The sequence below is a fragment of the Myotis nattereri genome (assembly GCF_964212035.1).
Source record: "Myotis nattereri genome assembly, chromosome: 14".
NCBI classification, from domain to species: domain Eukaryota; kingdom Metazoa; phylum Chordata; class Mammalia; order Chiroptera; family Vespertilionidae; genus Myotis; species Myotis nattereri.
The window spans coordinates 49,809,707-49,824,657 of NC_138089.1; the positions used below are offsets into that span (position 1 = coordinate 49,809,707).

Here is a 14,951-nt window from a genome sequence, read left to right on the forward strand (position 1 = left end):
GATCAGCTGCCTCCTGCACACTCCCTACTGGGTATGTGCCCGCAACCCAGGTACATGCCCTTGACCGGAATCGAACCTGGGACCCTTGCGTCCGCAGGCAGACGCTCTATCCACTGAGCCAAACCGGTTAGGGCAACTTTTTCCCCCTTTTAGTTTTCAGCCATTTGACTTTATGTTTTCATATGATTTAAACCTGAGGAACTCTTCCCTCATGGGTTTTTTGGCCTTTATATTTAGTAATTCCTTCTTCCACCTGAGATTAGATGAATAACTTTTATCAAGTTGCTCTTGTTTTTGTTCAACACTATAGTCATCTGGAATACATTTTTACATGGTGTAAAACAAGGTTCTAACTTAATTTTGTAGCCACATGTCTAGACACCATTTACTGAATAATTTATCTTTTCCTTACTGAATGTAGCTGTTAGCTTTATCATGTACTACATTCATACTAAACTCTCCACTTCCTACTGTGTTCCAATGATCTGTCTGCCTGGTGTTCCACCAGTACTACCTATGAGAAAAAAAAATGAAGCACAAGGCAGAGATAAACAATGTGGATAATCAACCTCCAACTTAAAAGTTGATGGACATAAAAAGAAAACTCTGAGTAGCCTTAGGAAACGTAAGTTTAAGCTTTGATTATGATTAATTCTTGCAGTTTTCCCAGACCCTCAAAAGGCTTTATTTTCTTGGTGAGGGAACAAAAGTGGAAGAAAGAGAACAGAGAAGCTGACTACAAAGCCAGTGTCATTCCTAGTCTGCCTTAGTAACCGGTGGATGGATGTGGCAGTAGTGCGGAACTATGAAAATGCTATAGGCAAATCATGGAATCAAGAACTTTTCTTGCCGAAACCGGTTTGGTTCAGTGGATAGAGCGTCGGCCTGCGGACTGAAAGGTCCCAGGTTCGATTCTGGTCAAGGGCATGTACATGGGTTGCGGGCACATCCCCAGTAGGAGGTGTGCAGGAGGCAGCTGGTCAATGTTTCTCTCTCATCGATGTTTCTGGCTCTCTATCCCTCTCCCTTCCTCTCTGTAAAAAATCAATAAAATATATTAAAAAAAGAACTTTTCCTTTGATCAGATGATTAGGAAGACGACAAGAGGGAAAAGTGGAAACGTGACAGCTTACATACCTCAAAACCATGTCCCAAGTACAGAATCATATTAAAACATATGGACTATCCTTGACGCACAAGAATAAAATAGAAATAATTGTAATACTACCACCATTCTAACTCCACTGAGACAGGGAGAAACTCATATAATTGCCCACAATCAGCTGTCTTACCTAGTGATGCATAGGAACCTGGATTCAGGGCACCTGCACCCAAGCGCCCACTCCGCATAGCCTGCCCAGCAGCATGATGTGCCTTGGCACCAGCAGCAGCATTCACATCGATGTCACTTCTCGAACGCTGCAGGCTTCCTGGAAGGGAACCGGCTTTGCTGCTGCCTGCTGCTACTATGGAAAACAAAGCAAAGGTAACCTATATTATCTAAATCACTGCAAACAGTGTAAAACTTATATAAACTTAAAACCATAAGGCCTCATTTTCCTCTTCCATAAAATGGGAAAAAGAACTGTACTTTGTAAAATTCATAGGACTGTTTCGTAGATTAAGAGGTGATTCTTATGACTGCCCCATGAAAATGAAGCTCTATACAACTAAATAGATGGCAGCACTGGCTTTCCACTACCAGAAAAATACAAGGACTAGTCCAGGAGTGGGGTCATTCAGAAAATAATGCAGGTTCTGCCACACTTAGGCAATGCAAATAGGTTATTAAATTTCTGATCTTTAGTTTTTCAGTTTTAAAAATGAAAGTTTTGCCGAAGCCGGTTTGGCTCAGTGGATAGAGCGTCGGCTTGCGGACTGAAGGGTCCCAGGTTCGATTCCGGTCAAGGGCATGTACCTGGGTTGCGGGCACATCCCCAGTAGGAGATGTGCAGGAGGCAGCTGATCGATGTTCCTCTCTCATAGATGTTTCTAACTCTCTCTCTCTCTCCCTTCCTCTCTGTAAAAAATCAATAAAACATATTAAAAAAAAAAAAAAAAGAAAAGTTTTACAGCCCAGCTGGCGTGGCTCAGTGGTTGAGCATTGACCCATGAACCAGAGTCATGGTTCAATTCCTGGTCCAGGACACATGCCTGGGTTGCAGGCTCCATCTTGGGGGTGTGTAGGAGGTAGCTGATCAATTATTCTCTCTTATCATTGTTGTTTCTCTCTCTCCTCCCTTCCTCCCTCTGAAATCAATAAAAATATACTTTAAAAAAAGGAAAAGTTTTACAGTGAACGGTGACCCATTAATAGGCTGTGAAGTGAACTGAGTAGGCCATGACAAGCATTTTAAAGAAAAGAAACAATAGGAACCAGAGTACATCCATCATAAGTAAGGGTAAGTAGTACTTTGTGAAGCTTCTGATAGTACTATATATGTATTCCATGTATGCAATACATGTGTATCCACACATAGTGTATGGATACTGTATGCACATAAATGTATACACTATACTGTATATATATATATATATGTAGTATATGTATATGGTATACAAATATAGCTACAGTGTATATGTGTGGTATTAGGTCACTATATAAAATTATTTTCTCACTGTAGGTCAGATCAAGAGTTTAAATGTTTAGAAGAATTTAAAAGCTACACTTTAAAAGCACATCAAAATAGTTCTTTTTTTAAAAATATATATTTTATTGATTTTTTACAGAGAGGAAGGGAGAGAGATAGAGTTAGAAACATCGATGAGAGAGAAACATCGATTAGCTGCCTCCTGCTGGGGATGTGCCCGCAACCCAGGTACATGCCCTTGACCAGAATCGAACCTGGGACCCTTCAGTCTGCAGGCCGACGCTCTATCCACTGAGCCAAACTGGTCTCGGCCAAAATAGTTCTTAAAAGCTAAACCATTTAAAGCAATAGTTTTTAAACTGTTTTAATGTGACCCACAGTGAGAAATAGCATTTTATACAGTAACTTTTACTTTATTTACAGAATAGTCTCACTCTGGTCCTTTATTAAATAAAAATATGTTATGACTCTTACTTAAAAAGGCAATTTACCTCTTCCAGCCACAGTTGATGGGTTTGCTGTAGACCATTTGGAAGAAAAGGGGCGACTGCAAGATAAAAGGAAATACTTTAGGTAAGAAGATATAATTTATCTTTCCACTGGTAAAATACCACTGAGTTTTCTAAAGAGTTGAGAAGTACGTTTAATTTCCCTTTTACAAATCACAATACAACAGTTGCTAAATACCAATCACATCTTAGTAGCTGTGAAGCAAAGATAAAATCAGTAAAAATGAATAAAGACTGTAAACTACAGAGACAGAGCCCAGTTTGCTGCTGTTCACTCTGGTTCTTACACACATTACAATGCTCACCACCGAGGACTCAATTACTCTCCAACACTTGTATTCTGAGATATTTTTTTTTAATATATATATTTTATTGATTTTTACAGAGAGAAAGGGAGAGAGATAGAGAGTTAGAAACATCGATGAGCGAGGAACATCGATCAGCTGCCTCCTGCACATCTCCTACTGGGGATATGCCCGCAACCCAGGTACATGCCCTTGACCGGAATCGAACCTGGGACCTTTCAGTCCACAGGCCAACGCTCTATCCACTGAGCCAAACCGGTTTCGGCTATTCTGAGATATTTTACTTAGAGGTGGTGTTATTACTAGCACAGAGGGAATTCAGAGTAACGAAAATCTTTCTTACCTAAGTCATAATGGTTGTGGCTATTCGCAATCTGTGCAGTTACCACGTAGGTATCACACCACCTATAGCAGTGCTCCTGAGTGACTGGGTGGGGCAAGAACAAAGGCTAAGAACTACCACTGAGGATAACATGCACAATCAGAAAGCAAAGCAGCTCCAATAATTGAAGAATCCACATCTCTCAATAACTCTTGATTAATTATCTTTATGCAATGGTATTGTATAGCCCATAGATAAGAATATATCTAAATATGTAAGGAAGATCTAAAAAGTATATCTATAAATTTTAAAGGGGGAGAAAGAGAAAAGCAAAACACCAGGTGCCTCATTTGCCTCACTCTGGTCCTACTCCTGCATCAGAGAGCTGCCAAGGAAACCAGCAATCTTTCTGCCTCCAAAGAGACAGAAATTAGAGGGGTAAGCTCACACCCTGTGAGCTGTATTTCCTGGGAAATCTGCAGGTACCTGTGGCACCACTAGGGAGTGCAGAAGGCATCTGAGATATTAGCAATCTCATAGGGCTAGAGAGCCAGAAAACAGGATTATGGCTGCCAAGCAGTAGGGTTTGTAGCAGCCAACACAATGACGAGAATGGAGCTAAAGCAAAGTGAGTCAGATACTAATTTTGCCCCTTGAGGGAATTGCTGAAATCTGAAGCTGTGCAGATGAGGAACGAAAGCAGTGGAGTTTTCACCAGTTTACAGTGCTGCCTAACAGTTCTGAAGATGACTTTAGGTTTCCATGACAATTCCTCCATTGCAGTGCCCCAGAAATGGACTACTTACCATATAATCTATTTTGTGGATATTTAAAAAAAAATGTATATAAATGAGTGCTTCCCAATCTTTTTTGCAGACATGAATATATAGAAACAAAATCTGAATCACTAAATTCTTTACCCAAAGAGAAGTTATACCAGCATGTAATCCAACCCTTGAGACATTAGACCAAAGAAAATGAGTACTACTTCAAATCATCATTCTCTCAAGGCTTTAAGGGAAAGCAAGCAGATATTCAAGTATCCACCCAACTGAAGGCACACTGGGGAGTTGGGGAGAGGAAGAAATCAGTAATCATCATTTATATGACCTTACTTGAGACTTTCTTGTGAGCTAGATGAAGACCTGTCAGACTGTGGAAGAGATGCTACACTGCCAGAACTCTTTAAGTACGTTTGAAGACTCTTCTGATAAGATGGTTCAAGGGAATTATACAATGTTTCAGCTTCACCAGGAAAGTGGTTTCTAAGACCCATATATGTCCTGTAAAGCAAATGAGCAACTTTTTAAAAAAAGGGGGGGGGGGAGCACAAAATAACAGCTTTACATTATTAGACATTAAAAATAAAATGCATACATTCAAGAATGCAGGTGAGCATGCAGGTTTTTAAGATATCCACTGTATCTCAAGTGAATGCTTTCTAAAGTTAACAAGTTTTGGAAAAATGTTAGGCTTTTGAGAAAAGCAGATTAAAAGAAATCTGTTTTGGGGCTTGGGTATACCCCAAATCTCCAAACTTCAGGTGCCAATCTTGCACTTCAAATGTTAGAAAAGAATGAATACCAACTGCCCCACACAGTATCAGGTATATAACACATGCTCAATAAGTGACAGTTATTTTATTCACAATAAAAGGGAAGATGTATTATGATGGACTAGAAATACTGATGACTATACACATGACAAGAAGAAGTAAACTGTGAGACATCTAGTACAGATTTAGTGGAGGAAAATCAATCTCAATTTCACTGAAGAGCTAATCAAAAGTAGAATAACTGGGACAATTCTAATATTTTCATTCTCCCAATAGAATTCCTTTCAATGAAAAGACTAAAGTATTTTAAACTGTCACAAAAATACATTATAGACTTACTTTCTTGCTTCCACTCTGGCCTCAGCATCAGCATCATGAATTCCCTTTTTAATAGTTTCAACCAAGACGGCTGCATGTCTATAAAATAAAACATCTTTAGTGTCATGTGTAAAACTGTATTTCACCACAAACAACACTTAATGCCTATGTGTTACACATCAATCACAAAGGAGAAAGGGAGGTAAAAAGATTAATTAGTGGACAATAATCTAAGGCTGCAAGATTTTATAATAATCCACCTCATCCATTTCATTCATATTCAGTTTTCTTCTGACAAGTTAAACATTATAAACCTGAAAATAATTATTTGGATATGAAATCCAAATAATGTATAAATATATAGTACTCAAATTATAAATTTTTAATGAATAAAAAATGATCTTCTGTGTGGTTCGTCACTAACCCACCAATGCAGAAAATGATTTGCTAATAGTATGATCAGTTATAAAACTGAATAGAAGCTGCCACACATGAACTAAAAGAAAACTTGGAATTATATCAAATTATATCATGCCTACATTAAAAAACAAATTCTATTTTCTTTAAAGGGGACTGTGACAAATTTAATGATTTCCATAAAAATGGCAAATCATCATTTTCAGCATAAATGTAGGCATATCCCAAGTTTCAAACTTGAAACCAACAAGAAATACAGCCATACAAATAGCCAGTGACTACCGAACTACCTACATTTTCCTCTTGCTCATCTCAGAACGACATTAAGCACTGCCTATGACACCTGACAGCAGGTGTGGAGAAACTTTTTTTTATCTCTTTCCTTGGAAAGGGAGTGCCTTCCTTCTCTCTTTAGTCATTAATTACTTGATTAATTGCACCATGGTAAACCTGTCTCACATGACTTAGAGATAAATTTTTAATTTTTGCCCAATTTAACCTGGAGTATCTTATATGACTCATTCTACTTAAGAGACCCTCACTCACCTCACAAAGAAGAAAATCATACTATTCATAGCTACAACAAATAAAAGGAACATTACACCACAGCTTTAAAGGAAAACCAATACAAATAACTTTTAAAGCAAAATGGGAAATAACGCAAAACCAATACCATCAACTTCTAAAGAACTGGTAACACTGGGGAGGGGAGGGAGGGAGGATAAGGAGGGCTGATGCATACCTTTCCAATGAATGAGTCTGCCACTCTTGTAACAATAAATCTAAAAATTCAAATGAACGCCTGAAAAAGAAAAGTTAATTATAACTAAATGTTATAACATTATATTAATTTATAACTAAATACTAAGTAGCACTTTCTTCTATAATACTGCACTTTGAGCCCCAAATTGAAGAACAAGCAGCCCTCTGTATTTGTGGGTTTATACCCTTAGATTCAACCAACTAGGGACTGAAAATATTAGGAGTGGCGGCAGGGGGGGGTGTCCCCAGAAAGTTCCCAAAAGCAAAATGAATTTGCCACACACCAATCACTATGCTGAATCCACATGATGAAGTACAGTAGGCACACCCTGCTGTAGCCTATATGCAAATATAGGTTATATGCAAATACTACTCCATTTTATGTAAGAGACCTGAGCATCTGCAGATTTTGGTATCCATGGGGATCCTGGAATCAATCCCCACAGATTTCTAAAGACAACTGTATAAGACATGTTTTTGGTCATCTTAATTGTCATGTACTTAACTTACTTTAAGGTTCCAACTATTTCTATGGTAAGTAGTTAAAAAAGACTAAGAGTTCCCCATACATTTAACTTAAAATGCTTGTCAAGTGTAAAATTAACAAATTTAATTTTAAAAATACTTATCAAATACCTACTATGCACTAGAAATTGAAGATATACAATGGTAATCAAGAAAGATATGATGGATTTTCTATTTTTACAATGTTTCCTTAAAAAGATACACATTTGATTTTTAATCAAATATCTGTACATTTTCTCCTAAGCCTTCTAGTCCTCAACTTCTTCAACCGTCTCATTCTTGAGCTTCTCTTCTTTCTTGGCATCTAATGACAATACTTTTTCTCCACCTATCTTTAAACAGGTGCTCACCTAGTTTGTGTTGATCTCAGCCCACTTCCCTTATAGTCAACTTGGGCAACATCATCTGTACCTGACTACCAGCTATGCTTCTCACATCTAGATGTTGGTTCAATTCAACATCTTTACATAGGCAGGCAGTGAAAGTCAAAACACTACATACAAAAGAACATATGAAATTTTACCCTCTCAAACCCACTCTTTTGGCCCATATTATACAGATCAGGAAATGAGAAATAAAGTTAAATTAAGTTGCCCAAAGTGATAGAGCTATAACCCCTGGCATTCTGACTCCAGAGTTCACAGTCTAAAACATTTGACATCACCACTCTCATGCATACCCAATTATCAGGTCTCCTTTCTACACTTGAAATCCTTTGAATTTATTTATTGAGTAAAATCTCCTTCAATCAATTAGCAACAATATAGCTCTAGTTCAGACCCTGCCTCTCTTCAATGAGTTATTAATATTCCCACTTATTTAAACCTTGTGCCTTCTTAATCACTGTTCATAGCTAGAATAAAGACTAGGATCGATGACACTGCCTCCTCAGCAAAAACGGTCCAAGAATGGAACAGTGTCAGAATTCCTCTTTATGACATTCAAAGCCTTCTATACTGACTTCAACTACTCCTGGCCCTTTCTCCTCCACCCCATCAGGCACTTTTCCTACAGAAACCTTCCACTATGTGCTCTGGCCTCAGTGGCCTATCTGACAGCTCTGCAGTGAGTAGCAGCTTTACATCTCTGTTTGAGTTATACCCCACTCACTGCTCCTGCAGTTACTGAATTGCTTTCCCTTCTCAAAGAGTTCTATGATGTACTCCCAACTCCCTCCTCTCTGTTACATTCCTATCCCTCAATTACCATTTTCCTCAACGTAAGTCAGAGATTGGTCAACGTTTTCTGTAAAGAGCCAGAACAGTAAATATTTCAGGTTTTAGGAACCACATGCCATTCCTATTTCTTATTCTTCTTTATTCCCCCTTTCACTCACCCCCCCAAAATGTTAGAAATAGCTTTGGCCGGTATAGCTCAGTTGGTTGGGCATTGTGCCATGTACTGAAAGATTGCCAATTCGATTCCCTGTCAGGGCACATGCCCAGGGTTGTGGACTTGATCCCCAGGGGGCGTGCAGGTGGCAGCTGACTCATATTTTGCTCTCACATTAACGTTTCTCTCTCCCTTTATCTCTCTCTAAAAAAAATCAATAAAAAAATCTGAAAAAACACACATTAGAAATAGTCTTAGCTTGTGGGTTGTACAGTCTTAGCTTGTGGGTTGTACCATTTGGCCAGCGAGCTGTCATTTGCCAACCCTCAAGGAGAGAGTTAATGAACAAGTGTCACCAAAACTCCAAAACAAAGTAAATAAGGATGTCTTATCCATCTTCTTCCTAACATTCAAAGTATTAAATAAATATACTCATCAAACTTAAAAGAGAAAGAATTCTTTACAATTTTCTCAAACATCAAATGCACAAATCTCGGTTTAGCTGTCTTTGTTATTGATGGTGATATTAAAATTTGTAGAAATCATAAGAAGAGAGAGAGGGTGACTGATTGACCTGATATGGCTGCTGAATCTATGCACTATGTTCAATTCTACTAATGTGCATCTCATTTAATCCTCAGATCCTATGGGACTGATATCATTAGCCCTATTAACATGTGGACACTGAGGTTTAAAGTGATTCAATAATTGCCAAGGCAGGACAGTCAATTAGTGGCAGCTATAGGACTCCAGCGGAGGCCTGACTCCAGACTCCGAACTCTCTAAAAACCAAGCCATCAGCGACCCAAATAAACCAAAGCTGAATACGACAAAACTGAGAAATGTGGGTAGTCACAATAATTGCTTCATTCCTTTTCCCTTATATGACATAAGATAAACAATTTTATTAAGGTTTCTAGAAGGCAAGAAATTAATAACAACGAATTTTTGCACCAGACTAAGAATAAAACAAAATGCAATATTAAGGCCATACTAAAAAAAAATTTTTCCCCTCCAAACTTACCTTCTCACAGGAACTGATTTTGATGTGCAATTGCTTGTTATTAAAGGTATAAGTCTGGGTACATGAGTATGCTGAAAAAGATGTTTTAGAAAAGGCTGAAAAATACTGGGCACTTCACATAATCCCCTCTTTTATTTGTCTTACATTCACGTATTTATATTAGTACAGGACAAAAAGATAATAAAATCTGATTTTGAAAGAAATTAAGGCCAGTCAAAAAGTTTTCCCAAATTAGAGTACTAGTAACGATAACATAGTTTCAGGTGTGGTTGTAATATTATAAAGACAAGCTAATTGTACAACTGCAAAGAACCGTTAGGACAGTGTGACTCTGGGGGAGAAACACTAAGAGAAACTGGCATGCATTTGTTATATTTTCTGAAGTACCATGGCTCCTCCTGGTAGAAGATAATAACTGCTATGTAATCAAAGTACGTAATCAGTGTGAATCTACATACCTAACTATTGGGAATGCACTTTGAAATGGTGACTTTAACTGAACTTTCATTCTGGCTGAACTATAGCTCTCTAGAATTCAGGTAAAGTTCAATAGGTATAATCTTCTGACTTCTATTAGTAATTCTTATGCTCTTCTTTCGTGAAGCAAATGCTAAAAAGTTCAACATAGACATAATACAATAGTAACTAAAGTATACATTTTTGATGCTTTAAAGCTCTATTTTCCTTCTGAGTTAATGGTACAGGCTGGGTTACCTATGAAACAGGGTCTGAGATAAGAGTTTAGCATGAGGCTATTAAGACATGACCTTGGGATCAACACCTGTGGAAGGTATGAAAAGGAAACAGGAGTGGGCAGAGGAAGAAACTGACCTATGATATGGCCCAAGGATATCTTATCTAAAGGCCATTGGGGAGCTATAGAGTTAAAATGGCCCTTCAGCATAGTCTCGAATTGGTCCAAGATGGCCAAACCTTTACACTTCCACATCAATCAGTTAATGGATGAGGGCCATACTGAGAAGGGGCAAGACCGTGGGAAAGGCAGCTCCCTGCAATTGAGGCAGTCCTTGAAGAGGCTGGCATTTGAAGGCTCTCTGCCAAGAGTGCTTCATTACAAGTCTTCACTGATGTAGAATGTGTGTACCACATCTGCCACAATTAACTCAACCGAAATAAAAGAGAAAACTTTTTTTTAGCTACTAGAGAGAAACCACCCATAGACTTGAAGCTGTGTAAGAGACTAGTGCAAGAGAGTGCTTACCTGCATGTTATTCAACTGTTACATTCAGTATGGAAGCACTCTATGGACCTACACCTTAGAACATCCAGAACTCATTCCTCAAACATTACTATGGAGTTAAAGTGCAAGGACAGTCCCTAAGCCACACACACAACCATTTCTCACTCACCAGCCTCCTCCTCTCTCTCATCATCTCCCCAAGGCCCGACTGCTGATTAGCCCACCTCTAATACATGGCAGGGATGGGGAGACACCTAACTATTGTGACACTATATTCAGGGGTAGCTGTGCCAAAGGAAAATAAAAAATGACCCTCACAATGACAAAACATTCAACCAAATACTAAGAACAATTCAGACTTTAACTTATTAATATCAGTAGAGTTAACAATAGTAAAAATAGTAAAAATTTCCCTGTCATCATTTACCACTATCTATAACATTTTTACTATTTTACATCTATAGCTTGTTACTACCTGTAGCATTGTCAGAAGTGCACACACACATGCATACATGTACTCATGTGTATATGTTGGTAAAAATGTTTACTTTGTAATACTCTGCATTATTTAAATGTTCCAGAATAACTATAATTACCATGTATTGCTTTTATTATCAGAAAAGTAATTCAAAAGTAATTTTCCCTTGGAGTTAAAAAAATACCAATAACTTATTTAAGTACATTTTTAAAAGGGGAAAGGAGGGAGAGAAGAGAAGAACCTACCCGAATGATGAACCTGATTGCTGCACATCCAGAAGTTGCCATGACTTTTGCACTATTGGGGACAAGATTAAAAAGTGTAGGTACTATGGCCTCAGCGCCATGATCAAATTTGTTTCCCAAAACTGTTGATAGATGGCTACAAAGGAAGACAAAAATGCTTTTTAAAAAATAGTTTAACATTAAATATAGGTAGGACCATACAACTTTAAAATATTCTTTTACTCAACTTAAAATTTTTATTTTATTCAGTTTTTATGACAGAAAACAAAAAAAAAAGATAGGAAAGCGCAAATATTATATATTTCCTTCTCTTTCCCATCTTTTAAATATCAAGTCCAAAGTTGAAATTTGCCATTTTACCATCTATTTGCAATGGCGCTTGGAGAAGCTATCTGATCTCAAAATTTAACCATTAACATTACAGGTAAAAAATTTAGCTGTTTACCCTGACCTTTATCTATCTCTAGCATCAGATATTTCCATACTAATGTACCAATATGAATCTTAAATTCAACATCTTTTGTAAACAAGTTTAAAATCTTACCTAAATCAGTACTCCTCAAGATAATCTCTATTTCTATTAATGGTATCCCCCCACTGTATTAGTAACAAATATTCCCTGATATCTTTGGAGTAGGATTTCAGAATTCTTGATTGAAAATACAACTCTATCATATACTAGTTAGTTGGACAATCCTAGGGATACCTTATTTGTAGTTAAACAACAAATCCAACTTTTAATTTTATGATTTTAGTTAAAACACTTAGGAAGAATGCTGCAATCACAATTCTGAAAACGCTTGCGTTATTGGTTAATGTCTATATATTTATATCTTACTTAAAATACATGGTTGGGATACATTTAGTTCCAAAAAATTCAGGTTCTTGATTCAGAGAACTCTGGAAATTGTTGCTTATTTTATAACTTCCAGAAGTTCTTACTGGTATATAGGCAGCTGCAACTCTCACATGCACAGATTAGTATTCAGCTAGACCAGTGGTCGGCAAACTGTGGCCCCTTGAGTGTGGCTCTTCCACAAAATGCCACGTGCGGGCATACACGTACAGTGCGATTGAAACTTCGTGGCCACACTCATGGGACCAAAGAGCCGCATGTGGCTTGCGAGCCGCGGTTTGCTGACCACGGAGCTAGACTCATGGATCCCCTATGGAGATTTCTACAGCTCTTTTTGTGTGTATATCTCTTCTCTCCAGTATTCTGCACTGTAAATTTTAGCTACTGAGCTGGCCTGGTGGGTCAGGTGGTTGGAATGTCATCCCATAGAGCAAAGGGTTGTGGGTTCAATTCCCGGTGAGGGCACATACCTAGGTTGCAGGATAGGTCCCTGGTGGGGGCACATATAGGAGGCAACTGATAGATGTTTCTCACATCAATATTTCTCTCTCTCCCTCTCTCTCTAAAATCAATAAGAACATATCCTCGGGTGAGGTTTTAAATTTTTTTTAGCTATTTCACCCTTCAGAAACTCCAATCTCTTGTTTCTTCTCAACTTGGTGCGACTGCCTTGCTCTGCTTGAGTTCTCCCTCCCATCCCCATGGTCCAGAAAGTGCTTCAAAGTCATAACTATGCTGGTCATATTTTCACAAGATTTGATTCTTTCAAGAATCATAGTCCTCCTCTGGCCGCTATTATTTTAAAAAAGGTGTTTTACATATTCTGTGGCTTTCTGCAAGAGGGGTAGTCCTCTACCAGTATTGTATCATGGCCAAAAGCAGAATTCCCATCATGGAATATTTTTCTTTTTGTAGTTTTTTATTTTTATTTTTTGAGAAAGAGAGGAGAAGAGAGATAAGGAGAGTAAAACATCAATCAGCTGCCTCTTATAAGGCCCCTACCAGGGATCGAGTCCACAATCCGGGCATGTGCCCTGACTGGGAATCAAACCAGCCACCTTCCAGCGCACAGGACAGTGCCTAACCAACTGAGCCACACCATCCAGGGCTGGAATACTTTTCAAAGTTACATTTCGTGGATTTTCATTTTGTTTTGCAATAGAGATATATTCAATTATTTTTGGTACACTGGTATACTGACTTGTATCTAGCAATCTTGGTAAACTGCCTTAATTATAATTATTTATTATAGATTCTCGTGGTTTTCAGCATAGATAATTATACCACTCATTAAAAATGGGAGTTTGTTCCTTATCTTGAATCTTCATAGTTTTTATTTCCTGGTGTGTGTGTGTGTTTGTTTTTAATTTTATTTTCTGTTCTGACTAGAACATCCAATTCAATCCTGATTAGAAATATTAATAGTAGGCATCTATGTGTTCCCTATCTTCAAAGGAATGCTTATTCAACAACATATACAACAAAAGTATTCAGATGGAGAGGAATTTTAGGGTTCTACCATCCTTAAATTTTGGAAGAATGTAAACATACAGAATAAGTTTATATTTTGATAAGTTAATGATGCATGTTATAATTCCTAAAATTGCTAAAATATCAGAAATAGAGAGCTTAATATCCAAATTAGTAAAGAGAAAACTGAATGTAGCCAGTTCTCAGACCCATTCACTTTCTTCTTACACTCAGAGTTAGTGACCAAAAAGCCACCTGTAGGCTTTAGACATATAAACACATTTGAAAGTTGGTATCAAGTAATGTTAAGAATTTTTTTTTTTTAAATCACACAAATTGGCCCTCACTGGTTTGGCTCAGTGGACAGACCGTTGGACTGCGAAGTGAAGGGCCCCAGGTTCGATTCCGGTCAAGGGCACGTGCCCGGGTTGCAGGCTCGAACCCCAGTTGGGGGTATGCAGGAGGCAGCCCATCAATGATTCTCTCATATCATTGATGTTTCTATCTCTCTCTCCCTCTCCCTTCCTCTCTGGAATCAATAAAAATATATTTTTTTAAAAAGTCATACAAATTGGATCCTTATGATATAAATGATCTTTGGATCACATATATGCTTTTTGGGGGTTATTTTGCTACTGCTTTACTTAATAAGATCTGATTCAATGAGTACCAAATTCATTCATAGGAAACACATCACATAAAGAATATACTTACGCTACAGTAATACAAGCTTCTCTAACCACCTGGGATCTAAGATCCTTAGCGGAAAGTTTAAGTGCTCCATCCAACAAGCGTAAATGTTGAAAAAAGCTATCATATTGTGCAGCTCCAGCAACAAGCAATGATCGAATTTTCTTAAGCTGAAATAAAGAAAATTAGCATTATTGACCAAAAAAAGTGGCAGTGCAAAAAAAAATCGTAAAGCTATCTGAACTTCATTATTTAAACAAAATTTAAAAAATAACATTTCATTCTATTTATATAACTATATTCAGACATTTTAACAGTATTAAACATCTTAAAATAAACATATAAACCAAA

General features: G+C 37.7%; 1 protein-coding gene across 24 annotated transcripts in view; it reads right to left on the minus strand.

Moving 5' to 3' along the window:
• CLASP2 (cytoplasmic linker associated protein 2) overlaps positions 1-14,951 on the minus strand; it is a gene marked incomplete at its 5' end in the record, with an annotated part of 144,715 nt that overhangs the window by 68,921 nt on the left and 60,843 nt on the right. For all 24 annotated transcript variants that reach the window (XM_081106448.1, XM_081106469.1, XM_081106466.1 and 21 more), the window contains 8 exons: positions 1,293-1,466; positions 3,083-3,138; positions 4,843-5,010; positions 5,622-5,699; positions 6,760-6,819; positions 9,661-9,731; positions 11,585-11,720; positions 14,625-14,770. In XM_081106448.1, the coding sequence (XP_080962574.1) occupies positions 1,293-1,466; positions 3,083-3,138; positions 4,843-5,010; positions 5,622-5,699; positions 6,760-6,819; positions 9,661-9,731; positions 11,585-11,720; positions 14,625-14,770 (889 nt within the window). The remainder of the gene's footprint in view (positions 1-1,292; positions 1,467-3,082; positions 3,139-4,842; positions 5,011-5,621; positions 5,700-6,759; positions 6,820-9,660; positions 9,732-11,584; positions 11,721-14,624; positions 14,771-14,951) is intronic.